At 45.1% G+C, this 16,446-nt stretch overlaps 1 protein-coding gene and 1 non-coding gene across 2 annotated transcripts; both read left to right on the forward strand.

Moving 5' to 3' along the window:
• The first annotated feature begins 10,054 nt into the window (after positions 1-10,054).
• On the forward strand, positions 10,055-16,190 carry LOC110515394 (translationally-controlled tumor protein homolog). The gene is made up of 6 exons (XM_036982068.1): positions 10,055-10,248; positions 10,712-10,785; positions 11,008-11,195; positions 13,146-13,251; positions 14,174-14,290; positions 15,712-16,190. The coding sequence occupies exons 1-6, from the start codon at positions 10,221-10,223 to the stop codon at positions 15,712-15,714; spliced, it is 516 nt and encodes a 171-aa protein (XP_036837963.1). The 5' UTR covers positions 10,055-10,220; the 3' UTR covers positions 15,715-16,190.
• LOC118965416 lies at positions 14,827-14,962 on the forward strand. Its single transcript, XR_005052742.1, has one exon. It is a non-coding gene; the product is annotated as a small nucleolar RNA SNORA31 (small nucleolar RNA).
• Positions 16,191-16,446: the final 256 nt, after the last annotated feature.

Consider the following 16,446-nt stretch of genomic DNA (forward strand, 5'->3'; position numbering starts at 1 on the left):
TAGATCTAAAACGAGGTTTAGTGTTGAGCGAGGGATTTGTTCCAAAAATTATGCTTATACTTTAAAAATATATATATATATATCTATCTGGCAGCAGCCTATTGCTAGTTACCCGTTCTAAAACTAACTGGAGCTCTATGTTAAGGTTGTCAGTTATTTATTTGAGTCGTCAGCGATATACCTCAATGAACAAGCCATCTGCCTCAATGAACAAGCCACCTACCTCAATGAACAAGCCATCTGCCTCAATTTCCTCAATGAACAAGCCATCTACCTCAATGAACAAGCCTACCTCAATGAACAAGCCATCTGCCTCAATTTCCTCAATGAACAAGCCAACCTCAATGAACAAGCCATCTGCCTCAATTTCCTCAATGAACAAGCCATCTACCTCAATGAACAAGCCATCTGCCTCAATGAACAAGCCATCTGCCTCAATTTCCTCAATGAACAAGCCATCTGCCTCAATGAACAAGCCATCTACCTCAATGAACAAGCCATCTGTCTCAATTTCCTCAATGAACAAGCCATATGCCTCAATTTGCTCAATGAACAAGCCACCTGTCTCAATGAACAAGCCATCTGTCTCAATGAACAAGCCATCTGCCTCAATTTCCTCAATGAACAAGCCATCTGCCTCAATTGCCTCAATGAACAAGCCATCTGCCTCAATGAACAAGCCATCTGCCTCAATGAACAAGCCATCTACCTCAATGAACAAGCCATCTGCCTCAATGAACCCGCCATCTGCCTCAATGAACAAGCCATCTGCCTCAATGAACAAGCCATCTGCCTCAATGAACAAGCCATCTGCCTCAATGAACAAGCCATCTGCCTCAATGAACAAGCCATCTGCCTTAATGAACAAGCCATCTACCTCAATTTCCTCAATGAACAAGCCATCTGCCTCAATGAACAAGCCATCTGCCACAATTTCCTCAATGAACAAGCCATCTGCCTCAACTTCCTCAATGAACAAGCCATATACCTCAATGAACAAGCCATCTGCCTCAATGAACAAGCCATCTGCCTCAATGAACAAGCCATCTGCCTCAATGAACAAGCCATCTGCCTCAATGAACAAGCCATCTGCCTCAATGAACAAGCCATCTGCCTCAATGAACAAGCCATCTACCTCAATGAACAAGCCATCTGCCTTAATGAACAAGCCATCTACCTCAATTTCCTCAATGAACAAGCCATCTGCCTCAATGAACAAGCCATCTGCCTCAATTTCCTCAATGAACAAGCCATCTACCTCAATGAACAAGCCATCTGCCTCAATGAACAAGCCATCTGCCTCAATTTCCTCAATGAACAAGCCTACCTCAATGAACAAGCCATCTGCCTCAATTAACAAGCCATCTGCCTCAATTTCCTCAATGAACAAGCCATCTACCTCAATGAACAAGCCATCTGTCTCAATTTCCTCAATGAACAAGCCATATGCCTCAATTTGCTCAATGAACAAGCCACCTGTCTCAATGAACAAGCCATCTGTCTCAATGAACAAGCCATCTGCCTCAATTTCCTCAATGAACAAGCCATATACCTCAATGAACAAGCCATCTGCCTCAATTGCCTCAATGAACAAGCCATATACCTCAATGAACAAGCCATCTACCTCAATGAACAAGCCATCTACCTCAATGAACAAGCCATCTACCTCACTGAACAAGCCATCTGCCTCAATGAACAAGCCATCTGCCTCAATGAACAAGCCATCTGCCTCAATGAACAAGCCATCTGCCTCAATGAACAAGCCATATACCTCAATGAACAAGCCATATACCTCAATGAACAAGCCATATACCTCAATGAACAAGCCACCTGCCTCAATGAACAAGCCACCTGCCTCAATGAACAAGCCACCTGCCTCAATGAACAAGCCACCTGCCTCAATGAACAAGCCACCTGCCTCAATGAACAAGCCATCTGCCTCAATGAACAAGCCATATACCTCAATGAACAAGCCATATACCTCAATGAACAAGCCATCTGCCACAATTTCCTCAATGAACAAGCCATCTGCCTCAACTTCCTCAATGAACAAGCCATATACCTCAATGAACAAGCCATCTGCCTCAATGAACAAGCCATCTGCCTCAATGAACAAGCCATCTGCCTCAATGAACAAGCCATCTGCCTCAATGAACAAGCCATCTGCCTCAATGAACAAGCCATCTGCCACAATTTCCTCAATGAACAAGCCATCTGCCTCAACTTCCTCAATGAACAAGCCATATACCTCAATGAACAAGCCATCTGCCTCAATGAACAAGCCATCTGCCTCAATGAACAAGCCATCTGCCTCAATGAACAAGCCATCTGCCTCAATGAACAAGCCATCTGCCTCAATGAACAAGCCATCTGCCTCAATGAACAAGCCATCTGCCTCAATGAACAAGCCATCTGCCTCAATGAACAAGCCATCTACCTCAATGAACAAGCCATCTGCCTTAATGAACAAGCCATCTACCTCAATTTCCTCAATGAACAAGCCATCTGCCTCAATGAACAAGCCATCTGCCTCAATTTCCTCAATGAACAAGCCATCTACCTCAATGAACAAGCCATCTGCCTCAATGAACAAGCCATCTGCCTCAATTTCCTCAATGAACAAGCCTACCTCAATGAACAAGCCATCTGCCTCAATTAACAAGCCATCTGCCTCAATTTCCTCAATGAACAAGCCATCTGCCTCAATGAACAAGCCATCTACCTCAATGAACAAGCCATCTGTCTCAATTTCCTCAATGAACAAGCCATATGCCTCAATTTGCTCAATGAACAAGCCACCTGTCTCAATGAACAAGCCATCTGTCTCAATGAACAAGCCATCTGCCTCAATTTCCTCAATGAACAAGCCATATACCTCAATGAACAAGCCATCTGCCTCAATTGCCTCAATGAACAAGCCATATACCTCAATGAACAAGCCATCTACCTCAATGAACAAGCCATCTACCTCAATGAACAAGCCATCTACCTCACTGAACAAGCCATCTGCCTCAATGAACAAGCCATCTGCCTCAATGAACAAGCCATCTGCCTCAATGAACAAGCCATCTGCCTCAATGAACAAGCCATATACCTCAATGAACAAGCCATATACCTCAATGAACAAGCCATATACCTCAATGAACAAGCCACCTGCCTCAATGAACAAGCCACCTGCCTCAATGAACAAGCCACCTGCCTCAATGAACAAGCCACCTGCCTCAATGAACAAGCCACCTGCCTCAATGAACAAGCCACCTGCCTCAATGAACAAGCCATCTGCCTCAATGAACAAGCCATATACCTCAATGAACAAGCCATATACCTCAATGAACAAGCCATATACCTCAATGAACAAGCCACCTGCCTCAATGAACAAGCCAGGTGCCTCAATGAACAAGCCATCTGCCTCAATGAACAAGCCATCTGCCGCAATGAACAAGCCATTTGCCTCAATGAACAAGCCATCTACCTCAATTAACAAGCCACCTGCCTCAATGAACAAGCCATCTACCTCAATGAACAAGCCATCTGTCTCCATGAACAAGCCATCTGCCTCAATGAATGTAATTTCTGAATGTAATTTAAAGTACTCCAGAGCATTGTACTGTCATCGTTTATATAATGTATCTTTGTTTCATAGTATAGTTTCTTCTTCTTGTTGTTGTTTTTAGTTTAGTCACATGATTTCTCAGTGTTCTGTATGTTTGCCAGTCTGCTGTGTTGTCAGACTGATTTGCTATTCCCTTGGCCTCGTCCCTCTCAGCCATACAGATTGTTTATTTGGTTTCCCGGGGGGGGGGGGTCAATTTGGTGTCACTTTGAGTGGAAAGATTACGATCAATACTCAAGGATTTTAATACTTTTTGTGGGGGGGGGGGCAGGCTCGTGGTCAGGCAGGCAGAATGGTCAGACAGGCTCGTGGTCAGGCAGGCAGAATGGTCAGACAGGCTCGTGGTCAGGCAGGCAGAATGGTCAGACAGGCTCGTGGTCAAGGCAGGCAGAATGGTCAGACAGGCTCGTGGTCAGGCAGGCAGAATGGTCAGACAGGCTCGTGGTCAAGGCAGGCAGAATGGTCAGACAGGCTCGTGGTCAGGCAGGCAGAATGGTCAGACAGGCTCGTGGTCAGGCAGGCAGAATGGTCAGACAGGCTCGTGGTCAAGGCAGGCAGAATGGTCAGACAGGCTCGTGGTCAGGAAGGCAGAATGGTCAGACAGGCTCGTGGTCAAGGCAGGCAGAATGGTCAGACAGGCTCGTGGTCAAGGCAGGCAGAATGGTCAGACAGGCTCGTGGTCAGGCAGGCAGAATGGTCAGACAGGCTCGTGGTCAGGCAGGCAGAATGGTCAGACAGGCTCGTGGTCAAGGCAGGCAGAATGGTCAGACAGGCTCGTGGTCAAGGCAGGCAGAATGGTCAGACAGGCTCGTGGTCAGGAAGGCAGAATGGTCAGACAGGCTCGTGGTCAGGCAGGCAGAATGGTCAGACAGGCTCGTGGTCAGGCAGGCAGAATGGTCAGACAGGCTCGTGGTCAAGTCAGGCAGAATGGTCAGACAGGCTCGTGGTCAGGCAGGCAGAATGGTCAGACAGGCTCGTGGTCAGGCAGGCAGAATGGTCAGACAGGCTCGTGGTCAAGGCAGGCAGAATGGTCAGACAGGCTCGTGGTCAGACAGGCTCGTGGTCAGGCAGGCAGAATGGTCAGACAGACTCGTGGTCAAGGCAGGCAGAATGGTCAGACAGGCTCGTGGTCAGGCAGGCAGAATGGTCAGACAGGCTCGCAGTCAAGGCAGGCAGAATGGTCAGACAGGCTCGTGGTCAGGCAGGCAGAATGGTCAGACAGGCTTGTGGTCAGGCAGGCAGAATGGTCAGACAGGCTCGTGGTCAGGCAGGCAGAATGGTCAGACAGGCTCGTGGTCAGGCAGGCAGAATGGTCAGACAGGCTCGTGGTCAAGGCAGGCAGAATGGTCAGACAGGCTCGTGGTCAGACAGGCTCGTGGTCAGGCAGGCAGAATGGTCAGACAGGCTCGTGGTCAAGGCAGGCAGAAGGGTCAGACAGGCTCGTGGTCAGGCAGACAGAATGGTCAGACAGGCTCGTGGTCAGGCAGGCAGAATGGTCAGACAGGCTTGTGGTCAAGGCAGGCGGAATGGTCAGACAGGCTCGTGGTCAAGGCAGGCAGAATGGTCAGACAGGCTCGTGGTCAGGCAGGCAGAATGGTCAGACAGGCTCGTGGTCAGGCAGGCAGAATGGTCAGACAGGCTCGTGGTCAAGGCAGGCAGAATGGTCAGACAGGCTCGTCGTCAGGCAGGCAGAATGGTCAGACAGGCTCGTGGTCAGGCAGGCAGAATGGTCAGACAGGCTCGTGGTCAGGCAGGCAGAATGGTCAGACAGGCTCGTGGTCAGGCAGACAGAATGGTCAGACAGGCTCGTGGTCAGGCAGGCAGAATGGTCAGACAGGCTCGTGGTCAGGCAGGCAGAATGGTCAGACAGGCTCGTGGTCAGGCAGGCAGAATGGTCAGACAGGCTCGTGGTCAAGGCAGGCAGAATGGTCAGGCAGGCGGGTACAGAGTCCAGAAACAGGCAAGGTTCAAAACCCGGGAGGACTAGAAAAAGGAGAAGGCAAAAAGCAAGAAAGCAGGAAAAATGCTGGTTGACTTGGAAACATACAACACAAACTGGCACAGAGAGACAGGAAACACATGGATAAATACACAGAGAGACAGGAAACACAGGGATAAATACACTGGTACAGAGAGACAGGAAACACAGGGATAAATACACTGGCACAGAGAGACAGGAAACACATGGATAAATACACAGAGAGACAGGACACAGGGATAAATACACTGGCACAGAGAGACAGGAAGCACAGGGATAAATACACAGGGAGACAGGAAACACAGGGATAAATACACTGGTACAGAGAGACAGGAAACACAGGGATAAATACACTGGTACAGAGAGACAGGAAACACAGGGATAAATACACTGGTACAGAGAGACAGGAAGCACAGGGATAAATACACAGGGAGACAGGAAACACAGGGATAAATACACTGGTACAGAGAGACAGGAAACACAGGGATAAATACACTGGTACAGAGAGACAGGAAACACAGGGATAAATACACTGGTACAGAGAGACAGGAAACAGAGGGATAAATACACTGGTACAGAGAGACAGGAAACAGGGATAAATACACTGGGGAAAATAAGCAACACCTGGAGGGGGTGGAGACAATCACAAGGACAGGTGAAACAGATCAGGGCGTGACAGAAAACACTGAGTTAGATGAATTAATCTCGAGTCATAAAGTCGATTGTAATTTTTACATTTACCCTGTTTATATATCAACCAGGTTTGTGAAATGTGAAAACTGGTTTATCATATCGATCACAACTTCCTCTATTTCAGGTTGTCCAGGTGTTTCTCTAGGCTCAGGGTTTTCTTACCAGCTACCTAGCTTACTAGTTCAACTAGTTAACCAGTTATTCACTACCTAGCATACTAGTTCAACTAGTTAACCAGTTATTCACGACCTAGCGTACTAGTTCAACTAGTTAACCAGTTATTCACTACCTAGCTTACTAGTTCAACTAGTTAACCAGTTATTCACTACCTAGCTTACTAGTTCAACTAGTTAACCAGTTATTCACTACCTAGCTTACTAGTTCAACTAGTTAACCAGTTATTCACTACCTAGCTTACTAGTTAACCAGTTATTCACTACCTAGCTTACTAGTTCAACTAGTTAACCAGTTATTCACTACCTAGCTTACTAGTTCAACTAGTTAACCAGTTATTCACTACCTAGCTTACTAGTTCAACTAGTTAACCAGTTATTCACTACCTAGCTTACTAGTTCAACTAGTTAACCAGTTATTCACTACCTAGCTTACTAGTTCAACTAGTTAACCAGTTATTCACTACCTAGCTTACTAGTTAACCAGTTATTCACTACCTAGCTTACTAGTTCAACTAGTTAACCAGTTATTCACTACCTAGCTTACTAGTTAACCAGTTATTCACTACCTAGCTTACTAGTTCAACTAGTTTAACCAGTTATTCACTACGCTGTAATTGTTTTCTTATTGTTTATAATCCAAATGTCTTAATTCAATACACTAAATGTTGTATCTTTAAAAGCACTTTTTAAAAATTATTTTAACACACTAATGCAGAATTATTTCTACTCCGGGAGACTCGCGATTCAGATTCTAGTTTTGGGAAATCACAACGGGGAAATACTGTTTATTATGGTCACGGGTTTCACCACTCAGCTGGTATTATGATATTTCTTGGTAAGTTTTCGAAGTGATATTTCAGCGTGTTCTCCGTCCAACGCTGGGAGATTGGTTATATTGATCTCCAAACTACATAATGCTTGTTTTATTACATTCAATGTGTAAAGGACACAATTCTCACACCTCAAATATATATATTAATTTTTTTGCTGATAAACTTACTGAGCTGCAAAACAAGTATAAAAATGCATGGTTTATAATAATTAACTTGAATAAATGTGAAATATTGTCCCTGTGTAACTCAAATGACCAATCTGTTGAGAATATTCCAGTGAAAGATAATGTGAAATATTTAGGGGCGCACGTGGAGAAAAACCATATTGTCCGTCAACATCTCAATTCCTCTCAGAGATGAAAGAAAACTAAATCTCTCTTTAATAACTGGCTCCAACGTGAACTCTCTATTATTTGGACGGGTTTTATTGTCCAAAGCAGAGGGTCTGTCACGGGTTTTGTCTGCCCTACTTTATCCCGATCTGTTACTGATCAAACCAGCAAGGACATCAACAACCCTTTCCTCGAGTTTATATGGAAAAATAAACATCACAAACTTCAGAAGTCTGTAATAGGAAACCAAAGAGCTGATGGTGGGTTTGATGTACTACATTTCATTGATATAAACATCTTTAACGTAAAGTGGATTTAAAAATTTAAAAAAAAAGATGCTTAGCTCTGAATCTTTATGGGACGTAATTCCTTGTCGTATGTTTTTACGACATTTTTGTGGAAGTGCAACTAATTCTCCAGCAAAATGACCCACCAAACTGTCCAAATTTCACGAACAAACCTTTTAGCCTGGAAACGATGTTATGTCCATAACTTCTCCCCCATAAAAAAACACTTCTGTGGAAAAAAACGAAGATATTGTTGTTAAAAACTAGTCTTTATGTCTTCCCTAAGTGAGTTGATAGAAATATTATATTTGCGATTTTTTTTTCAGTGCTCCTGAATGACGCAGGGGTCTAAAACACTGCATTTCAGAGCAAAAAGGGTCACTGCAGTACCTGGTTCAAATCCCGGCTGCATCACATCTGGCCGTGATTGGGAGTCCCATAGGACGGCGTACAACTGACCCAGCGTCGTCCAGGTTCGGCTGTCATTGTAAATAGGAGTTTGTTCTTATCTGACTTGCCAAGTTAAAAAAATAAACGTTTACATTTGATATAGAAGGGAATATACTCTCTAATACAAAGTTCCTATAAACATATAACTTCCCAATAGATTATAAAGGATCGTAATTACGTATGCAAAGCAATACCATCAGGCGTTACTCAATGAATGAAATCTCATTCGTGTTTTGGAGACCATTTTCAAGATAGATGAACACAGGTTGCCCCCCTGCTGGATGAGAAATGTAATATCACATTCTTAAACAAGGGAACTTTTTATTTTCGAAGAGCAAGATCTCTCAGGGAGATCAGGGTGTTTCTTCTGGAACAAACATATTACTGAAACCGAATGAAAGAATATCACATTACAATTACACAAGGACCTTAAGGAACATACATACACTTATAATTCTAACAGCTTTTTTGTTAGTAGAGTATTTAACTGCCTTAAAATACAGTTCAATTTATTTTTGTAGGGTTAGAAATTTTGTTTTTTGTTTGTAAATTTACATTTGTGTATATGAAATTTGGCCAAAAGAATAATGAAATTAATTACATAAAAATGTTTCAGTTTATTTCTATCGTATGTAAAGAATCCAAGCAGGACATCTCTCCACAATAGTGTAAAATCTTCGTAAATGTGTTCAATTATAAATATCCTGATGAATACAATCCCCCAAAAAGATGCACCACTGTTTCTGGCTGGTCATTACAAAAGGAGCAATTTGAGTTGATGTTTTCCTTAAACTTCTTCATATAGTGGTTGGCAGGATAATATTGATGAATCATTTTAAAGGAAACTTCCTTAATTTTGTTAACAAGTAGGTTTGTGTGTGGCAACAACCAAACTTTTTTTCCAACAGATATTATCAATAAATCCATTCCAATAAGGCATGACATTTAGATACAACATCCTGCTGAAACAAGATTCGTATCGCTCTGTTGTTGAATGGACCAAAAGAGAAACTTTTTTGAGAAATTCTCAAATTGGGGGGGGATGGTGTGGTGACGCTCCCCGGCAGCACGACAAGCCTGACTGGGAGAGTACTGCAGGGTAGATTTTTCTATTGTGTTATTGACTGTACGTTGGTTTTATTCCATGTGTAACTCTGTGTCGTTGTTTTTGTCACACTGGTTTTGCTTCATCTTGACCAGGTCGCAGTTGTAAATGAGAACTTTTCTTCTCAACTAGCCTACCTGGTTAAATAAAGGTGTTCTCAACTAGCCTACCTGGTTAAATAAAGGTGTTCTCAACTAGCCAACCTGGTTAAATAAAGGTGTTCTCAACTAGCCTACCTGGTTAAATAAAGGTGTTCTCAACTAGCCTACCTGGTTAAATAAAGGTTAAATAAATAAAAAGGGCCAACTCCACGCTGCTTAAAACCTGAAACAAACAAAAAAAGATACAAAAATAAGAAAAAGGATTTAATTTGTTATTTTACAGAATAAAGGGGGAAAAAAAGAAAAAAAGGAAAAATAAATATAACAAATAAAATAAACAAACGTTAAAAAAAAACAATAAAATAATAAAGATAATAATAAACATTTTAAACAAATATATATATATATATATATATATAATAAGACCTAAATAAATTAAAAAGTGCAGGCTGGAGAACGCACCCGGAGAAGCGGCACCCTGCAACGTGTCCTGAAGGGGGCGCCGGAGACCGGCGGTGACGTCACCAGCACCCGCCGCTATCTAAGTTGGGGAACCGCTGTTTTCTGTCCTTTTTCTCCTTACGAGTCCTGAGACGGGTAGGGATCCAGAAACATCTTCCCGTGGAACGTCACTTTTTACAATCCAACAAAAATGATCATCTACAAGGATATCATCACCGGTAATCTAACGTTTATATTATCAATATTCTGGTATTATTTCTTTTATAAATATATATATTTTTGTGTTGGTCTGCATTTGTAGTGTGTGTTTTTTTTGGGGCCTACCGGAAGTCTACTGCCCTTTGTGCCAACGATGTGGAAATTACTTTAAAAATAACAAACTTCGTCGTAGTTCCTCCATGGTATTCTGTACCGTGATCGATCCAATTTGTACATTTTATATGTACTGTATAACGGAGTAAACCGATAGACTGTGTTTAGGCTTACCGGAGAGTTAGCATTTCCCTGCTAGTTAGCGAGGCCTACCGGCGTTTGGCTAACTAGGTAACAAGTTGTACTAAATGCCCTGTTTTTCTATCGTAAACAGCTGATTTTTAGTTAACTATTGTGTCAACTAGTAGGCCATCTACCGTTTCAACTCACACGTTTGGCTATGCGTTGGTTAATAATGATGTATTTCAGGAGATGAGCTATTCACCGAGGTCTACAAAATCACGGAGGTCTGCGACGGTATGCTGTACGAGGTACAGGGAAAGGTACGTTAAACGTCCACTAAGTTACTTTTAACTGTATTGAAAAACGGTCATCTTCCTTAGCTGTTAGCATACTTGGCTAGCTATTCCATTTATTTCACTCACTTCAAAATACAGGAGGGTTATGATAACATAATTTAGACTGGATCTGCTAGTTAATTACGATGACGTGTTGATACCGGTGTACCGTTTAGCCTGCTAGCCTAACCAGGATCTCCGTTCCAGCTCACTTCCAGGTCGGAGGACGTCGACGGTGCGTTAATCGGTGCCAACGCCTCTGCAGAGGGCGGCGATGAGGGCAGTGAAGCGTCTACAGTCAGTGGAGTCGACATTGTGCTCAACAGCAAACTGCAGGAGACCTCGGCCTACAACAAGAAGGCTTACCAGAGCTACATCAAGGGCTATATGAAGGCGTAAGTGTCTCTGGCATCTCATCTAACACATGGTTTTTTAAAATTAAACATTTCTTATTTACAACTACGGCCTATCTGGGAACTGTGGGTTTAACTGCCTTGTTCAGGGGCAGAATGACATTTAAAAAAACATGTTTTTTACCTTGTCAACTCTGGGATTCGATCCAGCAACCTTTCACTTACTGGCCCAACACCAGTAACAGGACGAGAGTGATATTTAAACGGAAAATCAGACTCAACTGTCAGGCAAATTTTAAAGTGCATGTTGACAAGCCTGGGCAACTTCTCTCTGGTGACACCCAGGGGTTTTGGTAACTGATACACACATGACATCGTATTGTCCCTGGGCTTTCTGCACGGCCTGCTATGACTCATCGGATTGTTCCATTATGGGTCTCAAATGGGTGTAAATACCTGTTACCCCACAGGAAGTCGACATGGTTCAGTCCAGTCTAAATACCTGTTAAACCACAGGGAGTCGACATGGTTCAGTCCAGTCTATATACCTGTTAAACCACAGGGAGTCGACATGGTTCAGTCCAGTCTAAATACCTGTTAAACCACAGGGAGTCGACATGGTTCAGTCCAGTCTATATACCTGTTAAACCACAGGGAGTCGACATGGTTCAGTCCAGTCTAAATACCTGTTAAACCACAGGGAGTCGACATGGTTCAGTCCAGTCTAAATACCTGTTAAACCACAGGGAGTCGACATGGTTCAGTCCAGTCTATATACCTGTTAAACCACAGGGAGTCGACATGGTTCAGTCCAGTCTATATACCTGTTAAACCACAGGGAGTCGACATGGTTCAGTCCAGTCTAAATACCTGTTAAACCACAGGGAGTCGACATGGTTCAGTCCAGTCTAAATACCAGTTACCCCACAGGGAGTCGACATGGTTCAGTCCAGTCTAAATACCTGTTACCCCACAGGGAGTCGACATGGTTCAGTCCAGTCTAAATACCTGTTAAACCACAGGGAGTCGACATGGTTCAGTCCAGTCTAAATACCTGTTAAACCACAGGGAGTCGACATGGTTCAGTCCAGTCTATATACCTGTTAAACCACAGGGAGTCGACATGGTTCAGTCCAGTCTAAATACCTGTTAAACCACAGGGAGTCGACATGGTTCAGTCCAGTCTATATACCTGTTAAACCACAGGGAGTCGACATGGTTCAGTCCAGTCTAAATACCTGTTAAACCACAGGGAGTCGACATGGTTCAGTCCAGTCTAAATACCTGTTAAACCACAGGGAGTCGACATGGTTCAGTCCAGTCTAAATACCTGTTACCCCACAGGGAGTCGACATGGTTCAGTCCAGTCTAAATACCTGTTAAACCACAGGGAGTCGACATGGTTCAGTCCAGTCTAAATACCTGTTAAACCACAGGGAGTCGACATGGTTCAGTCCAGTCTAAATACCTGTTAAACCACAGGGAGTCGACATGGTTCAGTCCATTTCCAATCTCCCCTGTAACCGTTCCCCGGGTCGTTGCTGTCAATGAGAATATGTTTTCGGTCAACTTTACCCAGGTAAAATATAGGTAATGAAACAAACAAGTGTACAAGCAGGGTTCTGTTTTCTGGGAGAATCAGGCAGCCTGATGGGGAATGTTGTGAATGTAACACAGTTGTTGTCCCCCCCACCAGGGTCAAGGCCAAGCTGGAGGAGCAGGGATCTAAGAGGGTACAGGCAGCCTGATGGGGAATGTAACATGGTTGTTGTTGTGTGTGTGTGTGTGTGTCCCAGGGTCAAGGCCAAGCTGGAGGAGCAGGGATCTAAGAGGGTACAGGCAGCCTGATGGGGAATGTAACATGGTTGTTGTGGTGTGTGTGTGTGTGTCCCAGGGTCAAGGCCAAGCTGGAGGAGCAGGGATCTAAGAGGGTACAGGCAGCCTGATGGGGAATGTAACATGGTTGTTGTTGTGTGTGTGTGTGTGTCCCAGGGTCAAGGCCAAGCTGGAGGAGCAGGGATCTAAGAGGGTACAGGCCTTCATGGCAGGCGCTCCAGCAGCTGTTAAGATGATCCTGGGGAACCTCGATAAATACCAGGTGAGAGAATCCATCCACCCCCCCCCCCCCCCCCTACCGCATGTCAGGGTCCCAAATGGCCCCCCCTTTTCCCCTTTCCAATGTCCATATATAGTGCACTATATAGGGGAAATGGGGGGCATTTGGCATGTCCATTTCCACACAGCACCGGCCGTTGGGTACATGTATGTTATGAACACACTGTTTTATATTGGATGGATGAGGGCTGGTTAAAATGGATATACTGTTTTATATTGGATGGATGAGGGCTGGTTAAAATGGACATACTGTTTTAAATTGGATGGATGAGGGCTGGTTAAAATGGACATACTGTTTTAAATTGGATGGATGAGGGCTGGTTAAAATGGACATACTGTTTTAAATTGGATGGATGAGGGCTGGTTAAAATGGACATACTGTTTTAAATTGGATGGATGAGGGCTGGTTAAAATGGACATACTGTTTGATATTGGATGGATGAGGGCTGGTTAAAATGGACACTGGAACGGACAGTGATGATCTCAGGACACCTTTAGAGGCTGTGACCTATGACAGTGACGATCTCAGGACACCTTTAGAGGCTGTGACCTATGACAGTGACGATCTCAGGACACCTTTAGAGGCTGTGACCTATGACAGTGACGATCTCAGGACACCTTTAGAGGCTGTGACCTATGACAGTGACGATCTCAGGACACCTTTAGAGGCTGTGACCTATGACACTAACATCTGTAGTTTACCGGAGTACGTTGTCAAGTCGCTGGCTTACACTTTGGCGTTTGTATCGGGGGGCGGTGTGTGTCGGGGGGGCGGTGTGTGTGTGTGTGTGTGTGTGTGTGGTTTGTTCCAAAAGAAGGCATCTCTTCCTCGTTGTATGAAACGATGACTGAACAGTGTCTCCTTGTACGTCCTGTTGATCACGTGACCTGCTCCTCTTCTTCAGTTCTTCACCGGTGAGTCCATGAACTGTGACGGCGCCATCGGCCTGCTAGACTACCGCGAGGACGGGGTCACGCCCTTCTTCGTTTTCTTCAAAGACGGCATCGAGATCGAGAAATACGTAAGTTACCGTGACGACGGAGGACTGTCGGGTTCTCTGTAGGGGAGGGAGGAGTGTAAAGGCAACGTTCAACCACCTGTGCCACCCCCCCTCCCTTAAAGCTGAGTGTAAAGGCAACGAAGAACCCAGGGATTTATCTGTTCTAGTCATTCAATTTCTATCTGCAACGATCAGTGTTTTTGATTCACTTTGTCCCATATGGTACACCAGTGGTCTAAAGTAGTGCACTATGTAGGGAATAGGGTTCTATAGGGCCCTGGTCTAAAGTAGTGCACTATATAGGGAATAGGGTTCTATAGGGCCCTGGTCTAAAGTAGTGCACTATATAGGGAATAAGGTTCTATAGGGCCCTGGTCTAAAGTAGTGCACTATATAGGGAATAGGGTTCTATATGGCTCTGGTCTAAAGTACTGCACTATATATAGGGCCCTGGTCTAAAGTAGTGCACTATATATAGGGAATATGGTTCTATAGGGCTCTGGTCTAAAGTAGTGCACTATATAGGGAATAGGGTGCTATTTAAGATATTTAAGCCCATGCATTCATCTGATAGACCTGAAGTTCTCCTCTGTGACTTCTGGGTTTGCAATTGGATGCTAAATAAAATATTCCCTTGACTTTCCCCGACTGCCTGACCGAGTGGCTGTACGGATAGAGAAGAGGAGCACATGGTGTTTACCAGAGGTGGTACTGCCCAGACAGAGGCAAGAGCTGTTGATTAGGGTGTTGTCCCAAATGGCACCCCTATTCACTTTCTAGTTGACTACTTTTGACCAATCAGACACACCTAATACCTCTATCCATCTCCACATGGGTAGTAGTGTCTCCGCTGTCCATCTCCACGTGGGTTATAGTCTCTCCTCTGTCCATCTCCACGTGGGTAATAGTCTCTCCTCTGTCCATCTCCACGTGGGTAATAGTCTCTCCTCTGTCCATCTCCACGTGGGTAATAGTCTCATCTGTCTGTCCATCTCCACGTGGGTAATAGTCTCTCCTCTGTCCATCTCCACGTGGGTAATAGTCTCGTCTGTCCATCCATCTCCACGTGGGTAATAGTCTCTCCTCTGTCCGTCCATCTCCACGTGGGTAATAGTCTCATCTGTCATCTCCACGTGGGTAATAGTCTCATCTGTCTGTCCATCTCCACGTGGGTAATAGTCTCTCCTCTGTCTGTCCATCAACACGTGGGTAATAGTCTCTCCTCTGTCCATCTCCACGTGGGTAATAGTCTCTCATCTGTCTGTCCATCTCCACGTGGGTAATAGTCTCTCCTCTGTCCATCTCCACGTGGGTAATAGTCTCATCTGTCTGTCCATCTCCACGCGGGTAATAGTCTGTCCATCTCCACGTGGGTAATAGTCTCTCCTCTGTCTGTCCATCTCCACGTGGGTAATAGTCTCTCATCTGTTTCCTCTCTGCAGTAAACCATCCGGACGTCTAACAGAAGTGCCTGGACCGGAGGGAGCGTGTCTGCTTGTTACCATAGCTACCATCGCCCCGATCATGGACAGACTGACCCTGCCCTGCCTGCTTGTTACCGTAGCGACCGCCTCCCCGATCATGGACAGACTGACCCTGCCTGTATCCCTCCCAACACCTGGAACAGACTTGTCTTTCTTTAATCCCAAGTTTTTATTTTTTTGTGGCCCCAACCTTCTCTCTACGTCCCCCACATCTGGCCTCCCGGGGGAGACGCCGGGCCCCGTTTCTAAACGGACGGTCGTCGGTCAGGACCTGCCCCCCCACCACCACCGTGGATGGAACCATGCCGGTTAGGCTGCTGTGTGCGAGGTGACTTCCATCAGATGTCCAGCTCCCACCACCTTGCTCTCTCACACAATTGTAAAGGACTCATTGACACTATGTTGTGAAATAAACGGGCCTATTGGCCGAAATACAACGTCCTCTGTGCCGTCTGCGTTCACTCTGATACAGTACCTCCCCGTCCCTCCCCCGTCTCTGCTCGGGGGGGGGGGGGACGACCACCAGACGTCTCGCGTAGCTGTTGCCCTGAACCAGAACGCACGATTCCATTGGTCCACTTATCAAGCCCGTGGCTCATTGGATCCGGTGGGGCAACAACAAATGTGTGACACGTCTGCTGGTCCCTGAGCAGAGGGTCAGGAAACCCTGTTCTGATGGGGGTCTGTTGGGTC

Source organism: Oncorhynchus mykiss, chromosome 7 (genome assembly GCF_013265735.2).
Source record: "Oncorhynchus mykiss isolate Arlee chromosome 7, USDA_OmykA_1.1, whole genome shotgun sequence".
NCBI lineage: Eukaryota > Metazoa > Chordata > Actinopteri > Salmoniformes > Salmonidae > Oncorhynchus > Oncorhynchus mykiss.

Bases quoted from the DNA above. Each gene is read 5' to 3' on its own strand.
- LOC110515394 (XM_036982068.1), top strand. From the start codon at position 10,221: ATGATCATCTACAAGGATATCATCACCG. The intron at 10,786-11,007 runs GTACGTTAAACG...TCTCCGTTCCAG, and splicing joins TGTACGAGGTACAGGGAAAG to CTCACTTCCAGGTCGGAGGA. The intron at 11,196-13,145 runs GTAAGTGTCTCT...TGTGTGTCCCAG, and splicing joins ATCAAGGGCTATATGAAGGC to GGTCAAGGCCAAGCTGGAGG.